The 22,328-nt window shown below is 45.3% G+C and overlaps 1 protein-coding gene across 1 annotated transcript; it reads left to right on the plus strand.

Annotated features, from left to right (window-relative positions):
• Positions 1-1,396: 1,396 nt before the first annotated feature.
• LOC140399688 (uncharacterized) lies at positions 1,397-22,078 on the plus strand. Its single transcript, XM_072489231.1, has 6 exons — positions 1,397-1,427; positions 12,963-12,998; positions 13,493-13,783; positions 18,243-18,533; positions 21,027-21,134; positions 21,969-22,078. Exons 1-6 carry the CDS (start codon positions 1,397-1,399, stop codon positions 22,076-22,078), a joined length of 867 nt encoding a protein of 288 aa, XP_072345332.1.
• The last annotated feature ends 250 nt before the right edge of the window (positions 22,079-22,328 follow it).

Genomic DNA, 22,328 nt, shown 5'->3' on the forward strand with positions numbered 1-22,328 from the left:
CAGCCCACTCGACATGAATTTGCCTTCTTAACTGCCGACTGAACCTACACATTAACCTTAATAGAATCGTGAACAAGGACTTTGATGGGTCGTCACTTGTGCAGGCAATTGGACCTTGTTTCGCTGGGATAGGATCGGTGACAAGCAGGAACAGACCAGAGCGAAGACAGCCAGGGCCGTGTGAGGATTCACCACTGGCGGCTCCGTGTAATTTCGAAATTATGCTGACCTGGCATTATGGATTCTCAAATTGGTCATTAAACGAAACGGGCCAGTCTGGTATCCGGTGCGAGTGTAAGGGAAGGACGTGAATATACATGTGGACCATCTGTGGAGCTCAATGGAACAGATACCGAGGACTATCCACGGATCCAGTGCCTGGTGTTGTCTCTCCCTCAGGAGCGATTGCCGGTGGCACCCAGCAATGCGACCGCACTTTGGGACTCTGCAATATGGGATTTGGACCACTTTGACCAGGAGTCGGACCTTGAGGTTTCTGCCCACAGACATCGCCGCAGGTTCAGGGGTGATCGCTGAAATAAAGGCTGACGAATCACCCAGAAACGACGCTTCCGGGTCCATTTCACCCCTTCGGGCCTGGAGCACTTGTCAAAGGTAGCAATGAATTTCGCGCCTTCTGTCGAAATTGACGACGTGTTGGACGTGGTTGTTATCCTACAAGAGTCCCAGAACTCTGTGACGTCTGGGTCCCTGTGGCGTTAACTGGATCACAGCAACCCAGCTGTTAGGGGCGGGGGGAGATCTAATAACAGTTTCCTGGGACATCTGGAATATAAATAACCCGGCCAATGTGGGCTGGGCGCGGGAGACCCTTTGGGGAATGGGAGGGATGTATAGTAACCAAAATAAAACTGAACGTTTCTCCAGCCAAATAGGCTTCCGAGTGGTCGCTTGCCTGAGATTGCACAGATACTATCGATGGGAATGGCCTCACAGACGAAAGCAGCACCAGGCGAGGAATTCAGTAGTTGCAGGAGATTACTTGAAGGGGAAGAGATGGGAATTCCTGTGGCCACCATTGAGTCTCCAACATGGCACGTTGATTTACAATTCCATAGCAATGCTCAAAGGCACTGATTGTCAGACACCTCGTTCTCATTTGTATGCACTGCCATCAACTGAAAAATATATCATGAGGATCACATATTTTGTAACACTTAGGCGCTGACAATTCAGGTTCTTCAGCCCTTTCCTGGTAGCTTGACTCATGTTTACCGTTCCGCAGTTAGTAACATCCTGTGTTGTAAGATGTGTTACTGAACCAACAAACTGTGTACTTCCCTTATCTCCAGCCCAGTCGCAAAGACAAGGAAGAAGGTGAACATCTATTTTGGCCTTTCTAAACATTGATACGAATCTCCTTGGGAAAAGCAAAATGTTTACTTTGTCAGTTCTGCTTTGGATCCGTGAGTATGGCTTCCTAGATTATTCCTGAATTAGCTGCATTGAGGAAAAGAGGTTCAACATGTAAATAACAAAGTGCTGAAACTGAGGAAATGGAGGTGCAGTGTGTAGCCAGCAATATGAACACTTTACATATTGAGACTCGAATTTATATGATTTGCATTTTTGAAATCGAAGGAAGTTGCAAAAAAAGGAAAAGCCTTAATGGAATGAGTTGTTTGCATTGGATTTGGATTTGTTTATTGTCACGTGCACCGAGGTACAGTCAAAACTATTTTCCGAAGAGCAGCTCAACAGATCATTAAGTACATGAAAAGAAAAGGAAATAAAGGAAAATACATAGTAGGACAACACAAGGTACACAATGGAACTACAGAACACCGGCATCGGGTGAAGCATACCGGGTGTGGTGTTAATGAGGTCAGTCCATAAGAGGGTCATTTAGGAGTCTGGTAACGGCGAGTTAGAAGCTGATTTCGAGTCTGTTCGTGCGTGTTCTCAGATTTCTGTATCTCCTGTCCGATGGAAGAAGTTGGAAAAGTGAGTAAGTCAGGTGGGAGGGATCGTTGATTCTACTGCCCTCTTTCCCCACGCATCGGGAGGTGTACATGGTGTCACTGGATGGGAGGCAGGTTAGTGTGATGGACTGGGCGGTGTTCAGGCTTCTCTGACGTTTCTTGCGGTCCTCGGCCGAGCAGTTGCCAGACCAGGCTGTGATGCAGCCCGATAGGATGCTTTCTATGATGCATCTGTAAATGTTGGTAAGAGTTAATGTGGACACGCCAAATGTCCTTAGTTTCCTGAGGAAGTATAGGCGCAGTTGTGCTTTCTTGGTGGTAGCATCGACGTGACAATACTAGGACAGGTTTTTGGTGATGTGTCCCCCTAGGAATTTGAATATTTGAGTTTGGGTATCTGAAAGTGGAAAACGGGAGGACGATGTGTCCCGCTTCTGAAACCTCAACATACTTGAAAGGGACGGGCTGAATGGATTAAATTGGGAATGTAGATCCAGAGAATAGAAACGTAACATTCCAACAGAATAGAAGGAGGCCATTTATCCCACCCAGTCTGCACCGACCCTCTGAAACTGCGCCCTACCCAAACCCAAACCTATACCCCCGTCCTCTACCTGTTATCTGCCCTGCACGTCCCTGAACACTAAGGGGTAATTCTACACTAGCCAATCCACCCAACCTGCACATTTTTCGACAATAAGGCACACTTTAGCTTGGCCATAGCACCTACCCTGTAAATCTTTGGACTGTGGGAGGAAACCGGAGCACCCGGAGGAAACCCACGCAGTCACGGGGAGAACGTGCAGAGTCCACACAAACAGTGACCCGAGGCTGAAATTGAATCCGGGTGCCTGACAGTGTGAGGCAGCCATGCTAACCACTGTGCCACATGCCACCCCTGAAATGAAAATAGAAACAAAATATCTCAAGGATACATTTACAGTCCAGAAATGTGCAGACCGGGTCCTGCTAAATTGCCCCTTATTGTCCGAAGGTTAGTTAGGGTAATGGGGGCAGGGAGTAGGGATTGGGACTGAGGAGGTTGAATTCCAGAGATTGAATTGCAGATGAACCGAATGGCCTTCTGCAGCGCAGGGATTCTATGATTTTGCCGAAGTCACTGCAAACTAGAAATGATGATAACAGAAAGTTTGGAGACGGAGTTAACATTGACGTCTGGAGACGATGAATTATATTCAGCTCAGATGAGGTCAGGCGTGAAAGACGATTAATAAAAACAGTGAGGATAAACTGTACTGTTCGATAGTACCTGTGACAGCATTCATTACCAAATGGAAATGGACAATGTTGAGCAAGAGGGACTGATATAGGAGGCAGGCGTTGCCACAGCATGTTGGGGCACGGTGTGGATCTAAATCCGTAGCTGGTGATTTGAGAGGATGGGACCTATGGGAAGTGTACTAACACAGACATGTCCAATTTGACACCAGGAGATAAAATTACTCAGTTGCTTCGAATGAACGAACACGTATTTTGGAAGAGAACAGGCAGGTGGGAGGGGGCGAAGAGAGATGGACGGAGCAAGGAAGGTGGTAATGATCAGCGAGGCTAAGAGACAATTACCAAACAGAACATTAATTCTCCGAACTCATATATACTTTATGGCATGGTGGCACAGTGGTCTGCTTGGGTTTCCTCCGGGTGCTCGGGTCTCCTTCCACAGTCGAAAGATGTGAAGGTTTGGTGGATTGGCTATGCTAACTTGCCCCTTAACTTGCAGGTTAGGAAGGGTTATGGGGGTTGCGTGGGAATTATAGGGCGGTGGACTGGGCCTGGTAGGGTATTTGTAACGGTCGGTGTTAGTCGAGCTGGGCCGAAGTGCCTCCTCCTGCGCTGTCGGGATTCTATGGTTCTATATTAGGAGTTGTTTATATCTTCCATTCTCCGGATATGATTGAATTCAGCGAGAAATACAGTAATTTTGTAGTCTGTCTACAGATGCTTCCTGAACTGCAAAGTGTCTCTGCATCACCTACTTCTCTATTTTGTTTCCCGTCGTTACCGAGCAACTTGCTGTCCAAAATATTGGATCCATCCAATTATTGTTCTCTGGGGAAGTTGTTCGCTCTGCATCTGAGGAGGTCAAAGGGCAATAAAAGTCACAAGCTGACTTTTTACCCAAATCGTTATACAGGGAGACAGAGGATATGGAAAAATAGGTCTTTGAGCCAATCGATCAGGAAACAAAGGTATTGGTTAGATGATTTTATGTGTGTGAATGGGCAATGGTTTCCGCGAGAGTTCCATTTGGCACGTACGCGGGGCTACTGCTGTTTGCTGTTCATTTAGCAATTTTGTCTTTACTGTTGGGGGCATGATTAGGAAGCTCTAATCTTAAGTCCCCCAACATCCCTCATCACAATTTGCAAGAGCCGGTGCAGATTCGATGGGCCAATGGCCTCCTTCTGCATTGTAAATTCTATGATAATCTATGATAATTTCAGACTGCTCCTTATTCTGAGTCTGTGATTCTTGATTGTAGATTCAACAGCCATGGCAGGATGTGGGGCGTGTGGGGAAGGGATTATAAAATCTGTCCTGCCCTGTAATAGTTTTGTAAGTCCCAATTACATCTTTGCTTCGAAATAGTAGAGGTAACAGGCTCAGTTACCTCAATCGCTCCTCACTGGCGAGTTCCGCCATCCCTGGAATTAACTTGGTGTATGCTTTAAGGCACATCTGAAGTTCCTTAGGAACGGAGACAAACACTGTGCACAATACTCCCGATGCAGACTCAACACGTCTGTATCGCATTGCAGCAAGGCATCTTCATTCCTGTCCTCAAATCCTCGTAAATTAAAGGGCACAATGGCATTTTCGTTGCCAAATGCGGACTGCACCCACCAATGCCCCGTTGCCCTTCAGAAGGTGATGCTGTTCGTGAACCGGTACAGTCACTGGGGGCAGGTGTTAGGTCCTTATTTGAAGGAAATGGATGTTGCCTGGCACTTGCTCTGCCTTTCTGTTCATTTCCTACCCAACTGCATACTTGCACACTTATTCATGTCATATCCCACCTGTCAGGAGCAAATAATGCGTGTCCTTGATGTGTATGTCCCTGTCAGGCAGGGAGGAAATGGTCGAGTGAGGGATCCATGGTTTACAAAAGAGGTTGAATGTCTTGTCAAGAGGAAGAAGGACGTAAGGATGAGAAAACAAGGTTCAGTTAGTTCACTCGAGGGATACAAGATAGCTAGGAAGGAGCTCAAGAAAGGGCTTACGGGAGCTAGGAGGGGGCATGAGAAGTACTTGCCGCAGGACCAAGGTGATGTTAGGGCCGGTCACGGACAAAAGTGGGAACGTGTGCATGGAGTCTGACGATACAGGAGAGGCCCTAAATGAATACTTTTCTTCAGTGTTCACAAAGGAGAGGGGCCATGTTGTTGAGGAGGATATTGCGATACAGGCAGCCAGGCTGGAGGACGTAGGTATTCGGAAGGAAGATGTGTCAGAAATGTTGAGAAGCCTGAGGATAGATAAGACCCCTGGGCCTGATGGGATATACCCTTGGATTCTTTGGAAGGCGAGGGATGAGATTGCAGAGCCTTTGACTTTGATCGTTATGTCCTCACTGTCAGGAATAGTGAATTCCTCACTACAGGAATAGTGCCATGAGACTGGAGAGAGGCGACTGCTGTCTCCTCGTTCAAGAAAGGGACTATATAACCCTGGGAATTATAGGCCGGTTAGTCTCACTTCGGGCATAGGTAAATTATTGGAAAGGGTTCTGAGAGATAGCGTTCAAGATCATTTGGAAAGATACAGCGTCATCCAGGATAGTCAGCATGGATTTGTGAGGGGTACGTCTCGCCTCACAAGTTTGATTGTATTCTTTGAGAAGGAAACTGTGTACATAGATGAAGGTAGTGCAGTTGACGTCGATGCTTGGATTTTTGTAAGGCGTTTGATAAGGTGCCCCATGGTCGGCTCATGCAGAAAGTAAGGAGGCATGGCATAGAGGGAAATTTGGCCGATTGGATCAGTAACTGGCTATCACATAGAAGACAGAGGGTGGTAGTAGACGGTACATTTTCATCCTGGAGCCCAGTCACCAGCTGTGTACCACAGGGATCAGTGCTGGGTATTCTGCGATTTATGATTTTTATCAATGAATTGGATGATGGCGTTGAAGGTTGGGTTAGTAAATTTGCTGATGACACCAAGATTAGTGGAGTAGTGGATAATGTCGAGGGCTGTTGTAGGCTGCAAAGAGACATTGCTCGGATGCAGAGATGTGCTGAAAAGCGGCAGATCGAGTTTAACCCTGATTAAATATGAGATGATTTATTTTGGTAGGATAAATTTGAATGTGGATTACAGGGTTCACACAGGTTTCTGTAGAATGTAGAGGAGCAGAGAGATCTCGCAATTCATGTCCATAGATCTCTGAAAGTTGCCACCCAAGTGGATAGACCCGTGAAGAAAGCCTATAGTGTGTTAGCATTTATTAACGGGGGGATTGAGTTTTACAGCAGCGAGGTTATCCTGCAACTGTGCAAGACGTTGGTTAGACCACATTTGGAGTATTGTGTGCAATTCTGGTCACATCATTATAGGAAGGATGTGGAAGCAGTGGAAAGGGTGCAAAGGAGATTTACCAGGATGCTGCCGGGATTGGAGGGTAGGTCTTATGAGGAAAGGTTGAAGGTGCGAGGGTTTTTCTCATGGGAGAGAAGGAGGATGAGAGGTGACTTAATTGAGATGTATGAGGCGATGAGAGGGATACATAGAGTGGACGTTCTGCGACTTTGTCCTCGGTGGATTATAGCTGTTACAAGGGGGCATAACTTTCAGGTTCATGGTGGAAGATATAGGAGGGATTTCAGAGGTATCTTCTTTACTCAGAGTGTGGCTGGGGCTTGGAACGCATTCCCAGATATGGTAGTGGAGTCGGACACTTCAGGAGCTTTCAAGCGGTTATTGAATAGGCCTTTGGAGTGCACTAGAATGATTGGGAGTAGGTTGATTTGACCTTAGTTTCAGACTAGTTCGGCACAACATCGTGGGCCGAAAACCCTGTACTGGGCTGTACAGTTCTATGTTCTATATTGAAAAACAATCCTAGCTATCGTGTTTATATCAGTAGCTAGCTTGCACATATATTTCATCTTCTCTCACCTTTTGCTTTTTTAGTTGTCCTCTGCTAGCTTTTAAAGGCTGACAATCCTCTGGCTTCTCACTAATCCTCGCCACTTTCTGTGCTTTTTCTTTCGCTTTTATTATGTCCCTGAATGCCTCGTCTGCCACTAGTGCCTCGCCCTCCCCTGAGCAGGTTTACTTCTCCTTGGAATGAATTTCTGTAGAGCCTCAACTCTGGCCAATTCCTCCCTCATGTCTTTGTCGTTACCCTTATTTGATTGGGAAATCGTTCCATCTGATTGCAGCTTCTCCCTCTCAAACTCCAGGGAAAATTATTTCATATGTGGTCACTTCTCCCTCAGGGTACCTTCGCCTTAACTTCCCTAATCAAGTCTGCCTCATTACACATCACCAAATCCAGAATTGGCTCTGTCACAAGTTGCTCCAAAAAAGCATGTTCTCGACATCCCACAAATTCCTTTTCTTGGGACCCATTACCAACATGATTTTCAAAATACACTCGCATATTGAAGTACCCCGTGATTCATATCATATTGCCTTTTCGATCTCCTGATTTACTTTCTGTCCCACATTCTGATCACTGCTAGGGGAACTGTACATAACTCCCATCAGGACCTTTTTACCTTTGTAATTCCTCAATCCCGCAGAGTTTCTATGCATTCTTATCCTACATCGCTTCTTGCTGTCGATTTATCTTCATTCCTTACGAACAATTCAACCATTTGCCCATCCACCTGTCCTTTCGATAGGATCCATATCCTTTAGATCCCAGCCTTGATCCCCTTGCAACCCCGTCTCTGTGATGCCCACAGCATCGTACCGGCCAATGTCAATGCGCGTGACAAGCTCATTTTCCTTGTTCCGTATGCTGCACGCATTTACGCACAACGCCCTCAATCCTGCATTGACCACCTCCCTTCTCACAGTTGTCACCTTTTTTGCTCTTCCTGAGGTTAACTTTCTGCCACTTTCTATAATCTCTGGTCTATTACGTGTTCGGGAAACTTAACTAAACTCTCCTGAGCCTCGGTTCATTTAACTAGTTGAAAGTCCGCATAATTAACCTGCCCTTCTATCCCCTCATATAACTTTGCTTTTCCAATTCTCCATGAAATTGAACCCCCCTTCCCCCACTATTAAGTTTAAACCCTATCTACAGCCCTAGTTATACGGTTCGCCAGGACTCTGGTCCCAGCATGATACAGATGAAGACCGTCCCAACAGAACAGGTCCTCTCATCTCCAGTACTGCTGCCAATGTCCCATGAATTCAAATCCATTTCTTCCACACCAGCCTCTGAACCGCTTTCATATTCCATGACAAGAAATTAGCACACACAAGTAATTCCTTAATGGTTATCTATGTCCAATCGTGACTATCGATTAAGGGTACATCACGCACATTATATGAGCACAATTGACAGATAAGATGCATGCTTAATTAAGCAATAAAATCACAACAAAGGCACTCAGAGCATCTTGAATTTTTTGATATCCAATATCAGGGATGTAGCTATCAATCCTAATCCTTCCTGCTGTTCCATGGCTCTTCTTGAGGAATGGTTGGTATCCAACACCCCTTCCTATGCTTATCAGCAGGAGAGGATACAGAGGAGATGTACCAGGATGTTGCATGGTCTGGAGCGTGTCAGCTGTGAGGAGAGGTAGGGTCAACTCGGGTTGTTTTCACTGGAACGACAGAGGTTGAGGGGCAACCTGATAGAAATCTACAAAATTGCAAGTGGCATGGACAGAGTGGATAGTCATGTGCTTTTTCTTTGGGTGGAAAAGTCAAGAACGAGGCAGCAGACGTTTAAGGTGTGAATAGGAAAGTTTAGAGTCGATGTGTGATCAAGGTTTTTTTCAGAGTGTGGTGAGTGCCTGGAACGCGGTGCCCGAGGAGGTGGTGAACGTTTAATAGGCATCTTGAAAAATAAACAAAAAGGATGGGGCTAGATGGCAAGGTACCTCTGAATTGCAGCAGGTTTTAGTTTAGATAGGCATCGTGATCGGCGCAGCATTGGAGGATCAAATGCACTGTTCCGGGGCATCAGGAACATATATGAGAAAACAACATGTTCTGTCTGGCAAATTAATCTGTTGGACTAGGGTCAAGGCAACTCCAGGGATGAGAAACAGGACAGAAATGGGTTCTGAGATTGTCTGTTTTTCGGAAAAAAGAGAGGGTGAGATCAAAGCGTTATTGATCTCAGCCTTCCTCTCGTGCGTTCCATTTATGGATGAAGCAATTGGCTGAAATAATTAGGACTATTCGTCGACCGACAGAATTGGCTTCCACTGCTGAGTGAATTTTCAATTCTAGTTTCAATTCCGAAATACTGAACTGGCTGGGAATATTATAGAAATCACAGAGTTCCTACAGTGCAGAAGGAAGTGCACCAGAATGATTGGCTCATCATGTCTGCACGACCCTCCGACATAGCATCCTCCCGAGGACCACACCATTTATCCGTAACACCACATAACATTTTGAACACCAAGGTGTAATTTAGCATGGCCAATCCACCTAATCGCCACATCTTTAGGCATGAAAGAAGAAGTTATCACGACCAACTCACTTAACATGCAAATCTATGGACACTGAGCGACAAATTTAACATGGCCAGTCCAGCAACCGTGCAGATCTTTTTGCCATCCGCATTGGCCAATCAACCTACGCCCCACATCTTTGGAAGTGGGTGGAACCCGGAGGATCAGAATAAAACCCACGCAGACACGGGGAGACCGTGCAAACTTGACCCAAACAGTCCATGTTTGGAATGGAACCTGAGTACGCAGCACTGTGCGGGATGTGTTATCTAAACGTGTTACAATCCGAAATCGTCTTATTTCGCTCGTAATCATATACGGAGCTGTTGCTCGTTCATGAGCAAGTAGCAAACGGAAGAATATCAGTCCCATGGTACAATGAGCGCTAATTTAAATGAAATTAAAATGACTTATTGTCACAAGTAGGCTTCAAATGAAGTTCCTGTGAAAAGACCGAGTCGCCACATACCGGCTCCTGTTCGGGGAGGCTGGTACGGGAATTGAACCGTGCTGCTGGCATACCTTGGTCTGCTTTCGAAGCCATTGATTTAGATCTGTGCTAAACAGCCCTTTAGAGGCAGATCTCATCAGGGATGGGACGAGTAAATATTATTCAGAGAAACATTTGAAGGGAGTGTCAGATACACCCACCCAGAAGCTTGCTGTACAATATGTTCATGCACCAAATTGGTGTTCGATTAGTCGTGTTTCCTTGTGTTTTACCTGACGACCACTCCGAACATCTACGCGTCTGTGGCGAATTCAAGTGGTCAATGAACTGTTCAACAGAGTAATCCCTCAATACTGAGTGCTATGCTACTGTCGACAATAGATAAAGGAAAATAAGGAGAATGCATTATCTTGGGGACCTCACCAGAGGCTCCGTCGATATGAACGATGATTGGATGAAGTATATTCGGTCAGCCAAGGCTTGCCACATGTTGCAGTAACACGTTCCAAAGCATGAGAGAGGGGAGGGAGGTGGATTGGGGGTCATTGTGGACTTTCTCCGTTTCTCTCAGTTAGTACCTCCACACACCTCTTTCAATGGACCCTGACCCACCCTGTTGTGAGGCAAGGAGAGAGAATAGCAACACAGTTGCCACCGGGCCCTATCTATCCTCGCAACCTGTTTCACTCGCGTTATGTCTCATCCACCTTTTCCTGCTCAACTTGAAAATCTGTGGATCACGAGGTGCACAACTTTCAAACCATTATGCCACCCGTTCTCCAGACAGAAATGTTACTTTTAAAACGTTATTCCTGAATGGCATCGCCCTTGCCAGAATGCCATGTCCCTCTCCGTTCCACCCCGCCTCACCCCAACACCCCCTGCCTCCATCACTCACTTCACCACACACCGTGCCTTCGCACACTACACTCTGCTTCCTCTCTACACCCTCTGCCTCCCCATACTTCAACTCATTCCAACACCCTCTGTCTCCCCTCAGCACACCCACCTTACTCAAAGCCCTCTTTCTCACACTACCTGACTCCAATACCCTCTGCCTCCACTCAGCACATCCACCATACTCCAACGCACTCTTTCTCACCCTACCTTACTCCAACGCTCTCTTTCGCACCCCACCTTACTCCAACACCCTTTGCCGTCCAACTCACCCCGCGTCACCCATTTACCCTCCGCTTCACCATCACACCCGAGCTCATTGCAATTCGCTGTGACTCCCCCACCTCACCCATACACGTTCTGCTTCCCCGTCACGCCTCCCCACCTCAATCCAAGACCCCGCCTCGGACACATATCCCTCACTACAGCACCCTTTGCCTCTCCCCACACCACACGCCACCACACCTGATTCCAGTACCCTGGACCTCCCCCACAGGACGCCTCACTCCAATAACCTCTGCCCTCCCTCACCGCACCTCCCTAGCCAGCATTCTATATTGTCTCTCTATCCATAAATGTATATTGTCTCTCGATCCATAACTTTATACTGTCTCGCTATCCATAACTTCATATTGTCTCTCTATCCATAACTCTATATTGTCTCTCTATCCATAGCATTATATTGTGTCTCTCTATCCATAACTTTATATTGCCTCTCTATCCATAACTTCATATTGTCTCTCTGTCCAGAACATTATATTGTCTCTCTATCCTTCACTTCATATTGTCTCTCTATCCATAACTTTATATTGTCTCTCTATCCATAACTTTATATTGTTTCTCTATCCATGACTCTATATTGTCTCTCTATCCATAACATTAAATTGTGTATCTCTATCCATAACTTTATATTGTTTCTCTATCCATACCTTCATATTGTCTCTCCGTCGAGAACTTTGTATTGTCTCTCTATTCATAACTTCATATTATCTCTCTATCCATTACTTTACATTGTCTCACTATCCATAACATTATATTGTTTCTCTATCCATAACTCTGCAGAACATAGAACATAGAACATAGAAAAATACAGTACAGAACAGGCCCTTATGCCGACTATGTTGCGCCGAACTTTTGTCCTAGATTAAGAACAAATTAATCTACACCCCATCACTCTACCGTAATCCATGTACCTACCCAATAGCCGCTTGAAGGTCCCTAATGTTTCCGACTCAACTACTTCCACAGGCAGTGCATTCCATGCCCCCACTACTCTCTGGGTAAAGAACCTGCCTCTGACATCCCCCCTCTATCTTCCACCATTCACCTTAAATTTATGTCCCTTGTAATGGTTTGTTCTACCCGGGGGAAAAGTCTCTGACAGTCTACTCTATCTATTCCCCTGATCAGTTCATAAACTTCTATCAAGTCGCCCCTCATCCTCTTCCGTTCTAATGAGAAAAGGCCGAGCACCCTCAACCTTTTCTCGTAAGACCTACTCTCCATTCCAGGCAACATCATGGCAAATCTCATTTACACCGTTTCCAAAGATTCCACATCCTTTCTAAAATGAGGCGAACAGAACTGCACACAGTACTCCAAATGTGGCCTTACCAAGGATTTGTACAGCTGCATCATCACCTCGCGGCTCTTAAATTCAATCACTCTGCTAATGAACGCCAGCCCACCATAGGCCTTCTTCACAGCTCTATCTACTTGAGTGGAAACTTTCAAAGATCTATGAACATAGATCCCAAGACCTCTCTGCGCCTCCACATTCCCAAGAACCCTACCGTTAACCCTGTATTCCGCATTCTATATTGTCTCTCTATCCATAACTCTGTATTATATATCCATTCATCACACCCATGTTGCCTATCTGTTGATAACTGTATATTTTATTCTCCGGTATCAGAGACTTGTTCGAATTGGAATATGTTCAGGAACGTTTTATTCAATTTCATTATTTTTCCCGTAATTGTGTAACTCTGCTTTTTACAGTTGAAGTCGGTGAGCTGGTCGGGGATGTCGAAGCAGGTGAGTAACACGAGCATAAAAGGAATTGATTTTCAATCTTGTGGATCTGGTTTACACAGAATGTCTGATGCGGACTTTACTCTGCACCTTTGTTCTCTTATGTTTCTACTTCTCCCAACCAATCACCTTTAATTTTTGGAATGACAATCACGGCTTCTCAAAAGTTTGTCAATTGTATTCGGCACAATTCCCACCAGTCACCGTGTGGGGGCTGTGAGGTTTAACATTACAGCAGTTACACTGGCACACTCTGTTCTCTGAATCTTCAAAGAACCATTCCGCATGTGGGTACAATTGATTTTAAAATGCACGTTTATTCCGGCGCACTAGATTTATTGGAACATTAAACAGCGAACCTGCTAAATATCGACTTCTATGTTATTTCATTGAGGAATCGCATCTCGCTACTGTGATTGTGGAAGTCGGTTAATGCGATCTGCAGACATTAGTTTCTGCACATACATTGTTTTAAATGCGTTTTGTTTTTATTCCAGATCGTTTACGGAAACCAGTCGTGACTGTGGATCCAGCTTTTCGGAAGTTTATTACCGGAGAGAAAATAACTTTGAGTTGCCGGTGCGACTGTCCTGCCACACGGATCGAATATTTTCACAATGGGCAAGATGTTGATCATAAGGACTTTAAGAAAATGCAATGCAAGACATATTTAGATCATTCCTTCTCTGTAGGCAGGGCAGGAAAGTATATTTGCCGATGTCAGACTTGGGAGAAGAACGGATGGATACATTCAGATGAGAGCGATCCCGTTCAGATACACATTGGAGGTATGATACCAAACCTGAGTCCGCCTGTGTCATTACATCAACTGCCGATTGCTCTGAAAGTATCAGATCGGTTTGCCCCAAAGCGAATATCAATGGGATTCACTTTGGCCTTTGGACATTGGTCTGCCAAGCTAGCCACTTCAAATATTTTTGTTATATTTTTCCAGGCTAATGTCGGTCTCTTGTCGGCCAACAAGGAAGTAAACGTTCAGATTCCTCATCAAATGCTCGTTTTTAAAATTGAATAATCAGTATTATTTCTCGGGGGAACAATACTCCATCTGCCTAATTGTTCTGCATTGCATGACAAGCAGCGAGAAGCAGTGTCAGCAGATTGCCAGGATCTGTCCCGTTCAGCACTCTCGGCTAACTGCTCAGGTGCGCACCTCCTGCTGGCAATGAAATTCGCAGCGGAGTGTTTGAAGTAATGTGTCCCGTTGAACGCAGAATCGGCTCCTACGGATTAAATTGAAGAATGGGTTTCCTCCGGGTGCTCCGGTTTCCTCCCACAGTCCAAAGATGTGCAGGTTAGGTGCATTGGCCATGCTAAATTGCCCTTAGTGTCCACAAAGGTTAGGTGGGGTTCCTGGGTTCAGTGGACAAGGCGGAGTTGTGAGGTTAGGTAGTGTGCTCTTTACAAGGGTCTGTGCAGACTCTCTGGACCGAATGGCGTCCTTCAGCACTGTAAAATCTATGATTCTCTGAGACCATAAAAACCTTGACAACACGTTTTTAGATCGTTGCCAAATGTATAAGTTTACACCAGTTATACCTCTGCTGGAAAGGTTTTCCACATTTCCCTGTCTGAAAAATTTAACTTAAACTATGTTGTGGTGAATTAGAGGCACGGTTGAAAACAAAACGAACTTTAAAATTGCTGGAGTGGATACAAAAAGGGTGATCTCAAAATCGACTGACAAGCGATTGGCAGCGGATGGGAGAGGTCACTCTGCGTCGGGTAATCCGTTACGCCGGTTGGTCAATAGGGGTTCCCATTGAAGGGCAAACCCACGCCGTCGGGGAAACCCCGGTGCTGCAGGCAAAACGAAGCATCTTGCCGGTGGGGAATACAGCCCAATGTTCTCCGGTTCCTATCTGATTTTCTAGTTGACTGTTCGGGTAGTTGAGGGGAGGAGTTCGGAGCATCCGAATGAAACCTACGCAGACACGGGAGAAAGTGCAAACACCACACAGTCAGTGACCCAAAGTCTGTAATTGAACACGGATCCCATGAGCTAAGAGGCAGCGCTGACCCACTGTGCCAACTAGTGTGCCGCCATGGCGACCCCAATTGTCTAACAGTTCTTTATCATTATATCATATCATACCTCTTCCGAAAGCCTTGTCCTGTTTTACCGTTCTGAGTCAGTTCAAAGGCGAACGAGATGAGGGAAGAGGATAGTTCAGGGGTCGGTGATCCAAAATAATGCAACTGTTGCAGCACAACAGATTACAACGTCAACCCAAATATATTTGTCTCGGCCACACCTTATCAAAGACATGGCACAACTTGGGGTCCATGATTCCAGCAAACCCAAATGCTACTTTCGTAAATTCTAAAATGTACAGTTATCAATATCATTATCATTGATTTACTTGTTACCATCGCTGCCGCTAATTCTGCCTCAGTATATTTGCATGAAGTAGAGTGGGATGTTGAAGGGATTCCTTCAATAAATACCTTCATTGATTCGACGACAAATATTATATTGGGCACATGGATTTCTCACAATGGCAAAATCGTGTTCCAACTACCTCCACCAGTACACACATTTTTTCATCGACCATATTCTTTCCAAGAGGTTTCAAAACGGTTATTTGTGAAGGTCCAAAGGTTTCCAAAAGATTTCCAATAGGTTATCTATGAAGGCCTTGGCTTCTCAAACTTGCCTGAGCTGTGATCACCCTCAGGTGAAATCACCACCATTCAACACTCACATTCAAAGAGGTAACAGCCGATGGTCATCGGGACTGTGGCGACGTGGCCACCTTCTTTGCCTTATTGTTTCTGAACTCCAGTGGTACGCAATAGGGTCCTACCAGCAGGCACGTTCCATTCCATTGTTTTTATTATTTGACAACATGTCGATCACAAAAGTTAGGATAATACAGGTGTTGTGTCTGACGTTTACAGGGAACTTATTAACTTTCCGTAAGATGTATTTCAATGAGCAATGACGATTCGCAAAGTGTGCATCCTCCGTGGTTAACTAAGGAAGCAAAGGTGAACATCAAAATGAAATATAGACTGTCGAATTCATCGTCAATTCGTGTGTTTTGTTGTTTGCTCCACAGAAGGCGGCCATTGGCCGCATCGTGTCTGCACCGGTTCCCGATGGAACTACCCAACTTGTCCCATTCTCCATCCCTATTTCTGCGGCACTCTGAATTAATCCTTTTCAATATGTATCCAGCTCTCTTTTGATACCACCGATGGAATCCACATCCGCCACTCTTCCAGGCAGCGCATTCCAAACCCAACAATTCCCTGAGTAAAAACATTTCTGCTCATTTCACTCCGAGCCCTCTTAATGACCATCTTGAAATTGTGATCCCCTCGTCGCTGACATACCATCTACTGGAAACAGAATATCCCTCTTCACTCTGACAAAATGTTCAGAATATTGAACACATCAGTTAGGTCACCTCTTAATCAACTCGGATCCAAGGAGAACAATTCCGATTTCTCTACTCTTTCCTTGTATCTAAAATTCCTCATTCCTGCTATCATTCTAGGAACCCTCATCTGAACTCTCTCCAGGGCTTTAACATCCTTCCTGAAATAAGGTGCCCTAAACAGAGTCCCAAATGTGGTCTGACCAAAGATTTGTAGGGGTGTCGCACCTCCTGGCGTGTATCTCAATGACTCGCTTTGTATACTAGGGATCCTCTTCTTAACAACTGTTTCAACTTGCCTGGCCACATTCAGAGAATTATGCACGTGACCCCCATGGTCCACGTGCTCCTGGAGTCTCCTCAATGCTCAGCCATTGAACCGAGATTGCCTCCCCAAGTTTCTTCTATCAAAATGCATGACCTCACATTTCACTGCATTGAGTTTCATCTACCAGGTGCCTGCCCATTTGGGGCACGTTAGAACCTGGGACCAATTTGGGGAACAGCAAATATTTACTGGACCGATCAGATACAGGGGCGAAAACGGCGACCTATAGACAACAAGACTACGATATAAAAATGAACCGTAAAAATGTATTTAAGGATTGACATAAGGAAAAGTAAAAAAGTGGTTCATGGCAGTCTAGTTTATTGTCAGGTCCGCGGCGAAGATTTGATGCAGGAGGATACGAATCTCATCAACTGTCCATAAAACTTACTAATGGATGCACGGTAACACAAGTGGATAGCACTGTGGCTTCACAGCGCCAGGGCCCCAGGTTCGATTCCCCTCTGGCTCACTGTCTGCGCTGAGTCTGCACGTTCTTCCCATGTCTGCGTGGGTTTCCTCCGGGTTCTCTGGTTTCCTACCACAGTCCAAAGATGTGCAGGTTAAGTGGATTGGCAATGATAGATTGCCCTTAATGATCATAAAGGATAGGAGGGGTTATTGGGTTACAGGGATAGGGCGGAAGAGGGCTTAAATGGGTCGGTGCAGACTCGATGCGCCGAATGGCCTCCTTCTGCACTGTGTGCTCTATGTTATATGTTCTATGTTCTAATGTTGAGTTGGAAATCTTCTCCAGCCTGGGTGCTCGTCTATCATGAGATATTAATGGACTCTTCGGCCAGTTTTCCACCAAAGGGGAAGGTTGGGCATGAAATTATTTTGTTTGATTCATCTCTCCATTCGATTCTTTCAGTGAAAACACTAATCTTGGGGTGTCTGCCAAATTTTCGCGTGCGCGGTCGGCACGAACAAAGAATGAGATAACATCCGGGGCATGAAGAATGGGACTACAGTGTGCGTCTGGTAGGCGGGAGTGAGTTCAACAAGCCTCAAACATTGTCCAGGAACGGTTTTAGGGAGTGTCACTGCAGGGCTGGTGTTTCTTCCTGCTGCTCCTTGTGAAGAGAATCCGTTCTTTTATTTAAGTGTAACTTGTTTTTAACTCTAAAATGTGTTTCTCGCTTCTTTCGGGTCTTAGTGACCTTATTGCCGTATGGGAGATAGTAACGCTTTCATCAGTCTTAAGCAGTGTCGCTAATTGCCACGTAAAACAACTTAATTAACTTGGGATTTCTGGGTGTGAAATGTAAATACGCTCTCTGTTCATACGTGATATGCCCGTTCTTAACCCTCGCATTGCATTGACGTGTGATTCTTGGGAACAAACACTGTAAACATACCGGATCCGGTGGGAGCTGCATAGCCTGGATTGCTTTATAGACCCTCTTAATCACATTTTGATTTGATGTTCCGAAATTCAGCGCATCATCGTTTTGACTAAAATCAAACGCTATTTGTTGTGCATCTCAACATCTTGTCTCTGCTTTGTTACAGACAAAGTTTCGCCGCCAACCATCAGCAAACGCCGATCAAACAGTGACACTGTCCTTATTTCCTGCGAAGGTGACATTCGGTTTGCCGGCGGAATATTTTACTTGCACAGAATTCCCAGCGAACAACATGTACAAACTCTCGAAGTGAGCGATGGTCAGAAAAAGCTGACATTTGCTATAAATGTCACGGATCTGGATTCTTTAGGAAATTATAGTTGCCGTTACCAAACATTTGTTTTGGGACATTGGAAGCTGTCCCCGTTCAGCAAATCTGTGGAGGTTACCGAGAAAGGTAAGGATCAACAACCAAGCGGTATCTTTTAGTATCTCAATATATTATTCGTTGTCGGCATTCTGTTAACAGAAGATAATAGAAGTTAACAGAATGTTCCCATTAATTTGGACATATATGAGATACTTATTGTATGAAGAGGCTGATTGTAGAAACATATATATAGACAAAGTCAAAGATGCAAGACGATACTTTGAAAGCCACTGATCTTCGGGAAAGCGTTCTTCAGGACGCGCGACAACGCAGAATCGCCGAGCAGAAACTTATAGCCAAGTTCCGCACACATGAGTGCGGCCACAACCGGGACCTTGGATTCATGTCGCATTACATTCACACCCCACCATCTGGGCTGGGCTTGCGAAATCCTACCAACAGTCCTGGCTTGAGACAATTCACAACTCTTTAAGCTGTGATTATCCCTCTCGCAACGTCTGAACCTGTAAAGACATAATTACCTGCCAAAACTCGCATTCAATATAGCATCTTGCACCATTGACTTTGTCTATATATGAGTCCGTGGAAGTCACCACTTCATTCACCTGGTGAAGAAGCTGCGCTCTGAAAGCCAGTGTTTGAAACAAACCTGTTGGACTTTAACCTGGTGTTGTAAGACTTCGTACTGTGCTCACCCCAGTCCAACGCCGGCATCTCCACATCTTAATAATCAAGTAACCTAGCTATCGCTGTCTTAAAGCCACTCGGTGAGTTGACCTCCACAGCGTTCTGTGACAATGAGTTGTAAAGTTTTACCACGCGCTAGCTGAATAAATTCACAGAGACATGAACAATATGAGCAGGAGGAAGCCATTCGGCGTTCGAGCCTGCTCCGCCATTCGTCACGATCATGCTGATCATCAAACTCAATAGTCTGATCCTGCTTTCTCCCCAGAGCCTTTGATGCCATTCGCCTCAAGTGCCATATCTAGCCGCGTATGGAATATTTTAAATGTATTATCCTCAACTACTCCCTGTAGTAATGAATTCCACAGGCTCACTGCTGTTTGTGTTTAGCAATGTCTCCTCAATTCTGTCCTAAATGATCTTCTCTCAATCCTAAGACTGTGACCCTGGTTCTGGAAACACCCAACATGGGCAACTTCCATCAGCATCTACCCTATCTAGTCCTGTTTGAATTTTATAAGTCTCTGTAAGATCACCCCTCATTCTTCTGAACTCCAGCGAGAACAATTCCAACCTGGTCATTCTCTCCTCAAACATTAGTCCCGCCAACCCAGGAATCAGTCTGGCAAAGCTTCGCTGCACTCCCTCGAGAGCAAGAACATCCTTCTGCAGAGCAGGGGAACAAAAATGCACAAAATATTCTAGTTGTGACGTCACCAAGGCCCTGTATAATTGCAGCAACACATCCCTGTTCCCGTGCTCGAAACCTGTCATTTCAAGCCAACATGCAATTTGGATTATTTAACGTCTGCTGCACCAGCATGCTTTTCAGCGACTGGTGCACAAGGACACCCAATTCCCGCAGCATACTCCCCTCCCCCATCCCCGTAGACCAATCTAACAACCGTTGAGGTCGTAATCTGCCTTTTTGTTTTCCGACCAAAGTGAATAACTTCACATTTATCCAAATTAAACTGGTAGATCCTCCACATTTATGGTTTAACGGATAGTTCCTTCATTCTGATGCGTGCCCTCGGGTTCTAGTCGCTCCGAATAGTGGAAACATCCTCTACACGTCCACTCTATCCAGGCCTCTCAGTAAGCTGTAAGTCTCAATGAGATACCCCCACAACCTTCCAAATTCAGTGGAGTAAAGCCTCAAAATCCTCAGCCGTTCTTCGTATGACAAAACCTTCATTCCGCCTTCTTGTGAAGCTCCTCTGTACCTTCACCAAGGACAACACATCCTTCTTCAGGTTCCGAGCCCATAACTGCTCATAATATTCCAAATAGGGTATGGGCACACCCGGACAGAGCTTCAGCCGTACATTTCTGCTGTTGTATTCCAGCCCTCTCTACATGAATGTTGGCATTATATTTGCCATCCTAACTGCGATATAAATCCATGTTATGTCGTGCATTAGGTATGAGGAGAGGTTGGAAACATCTGTCTCGTTCTCACTGGAATGACGGAGGTTGAGGGGCGATCTGATAGAAGTCGACAAGACTTTGAGGGGCATGGGCAGAGTGATTAGTCGGATGATTTTTTCCCAGGGTGGATGAGTCAATTACTCGGGTGCATAGGATTAGGTGTGAGGGGCAACGTTTAAGGAGATGTGCGAGGGAAACTTTTTACATTGAGAGTGGTGGAAGCCAGGAACCCGCTGCCCGAGGACGTAGTCGAAGCAGGAACGATAGTGACAGTAAAGGCCATCTCGACAAATACATGTATAGGATGGGAATAGAGGGATATAGTCCCCGGAACGGGAGGGACATTTAGTTCAGACGGGCAGCATGGTCGAAGGGCCAAAGGGCCTGTTCGTGTGCTGTTATTTTCCTTGTTCTTTATTCTTGTTCTTTGTTAAATTTAAGAGAATCCTGAACTGGGACTCCATATGCGGCCAATGCAAAGCCCTGTTTGCAAAATGAACAAGCCCGTTGCAAAGGATATCAAGTATGATGGATTAGAAATGCGGCTATGTAGTTGGCAGAAATGTTTGTGTGTATGTGGGGGTGGGGGGGGGGGGGGGCGGCTTGAGTTGGTATTAGATTGGCCCCTTGTTTTTTTTATCGCTGACCACAACAGAACTGAGCTAGGACGTGCTTACAGTGATCGTCCTTCACACACAGTGTTCAGAATCCGTTCAATTGAGACAATATATATATGGCCGCATACCATTTCTACGTTTCTAAGTAGGTAATGAGTTTCTGGTTGATATTTTGCAGGATGTACCAATAGTTCGCATGGTTTTTCAACAAATGTGCTGTAAACAGTTGTATCGAACATCAGTCTGTGGTGTATGTTTGTTTATCACAAGCCCCTGGATTTAAGGTTAGGCAGCCAAACCATGCGAAGGTATGTTTGGTGGGAAGATGCCTCAGGCATCTGTATCAACCTGCCATTATTTGATTGAACTGAATTAGAAATAAAATTCATCAGTTGATGGCGAAGGATAAACATTTGCTAATAACACTGCAAAAATTGACTGAGAAACGAGTTTATGTAATTGGCAGGGAATGGTGAGTAGTGATATTTGTAGCTCTGGGAAGGCTTTTATTGGAAATACATTTGTCCACCTTCAGAGGGCACAGCAGTTAATGGCTGCCATTGAAATCAGCAGAATAAATTGCCTATCAAGCGTGACATCTTGCAATCTCTTTTTACATAATGATACATGAACCGAAAAACTCTATCGTGGCGGAGGTATCGAAAGATGCATGCATTATCATAATGGTCTCTGCCAGAAGTGTTGACATTCCCTCCCCCGCCCCCGAAAAATTCTTACACTGATTTCCCATTTTATCACTTATTAGTTGAACAGAATAACATGTCGTTGGCCATTGGCCCAGTGTGTGCTGCCTTCATCATCGTTTTACTGATTGCGGCGCTCATTGCTGGCGTCATCATCAAGCGTCGTGAGTAATTTTGCAAAACAGTTCTATATATTGAACCAGAGAATCGCTATAGTGAGGATAGCTCTGGACACTAAGGCGCGAATTTAGCATGGCCAATCAACCTAACCAACAGACCTTTGGAAACTCAGGGGACACATTTAACCTGCACATCGTTGATCAGCAAGAGGCAAACTAGCATGATCAATCCACCTAATCAGCACATCTTTGGACAATGAGCAACATTAAAAAAAATATAACCCACCTAACCGGCACATCTTT

This window comes from Scyliorhinus torazame, chromosome 23, assembly GCF_047496885.1.
Source record: "Scyliorhinus torazame isolate Kashiwa2021f chromosome 23, sScyTor2.1, whole genome shotgun sequence".
In the NCBI taxonomy this organism is placed as follows: Eukaryota; Metazoa; Chordata; class Chondrichthyes; order Carcharhiniformes; family Scyliorhinidae; genus Scyliorhinus; species Scyliorhinus torazame.

What these genes read in the sequence shown, in the direction of transcription:
- LOC140399688 (XM_072489231.1), top strand. Translation starts at nt 1,397, where the DNA reads ATGTTTACTTTGTCAGTTCTGCTTTGGATCC. An exon ending in GTCAGTTCTGCTTTGGATCC is followed by an intron (nt 1,428 to 12,962) that starts GTGAGTATGGCT and finishes TGCTTTTTACAG; the next exon opens with TTGAAGTCGGTGAGCTGGTC. An exon ending in CGTTCAGATACACATTGGAG is followed by an intron (nt 13,784 to 18,242) that starts GTATGATACCAA and finishes GCTTTGTTACAG; the next exon opens with ACAAAGTTTCGCCGCCAACC.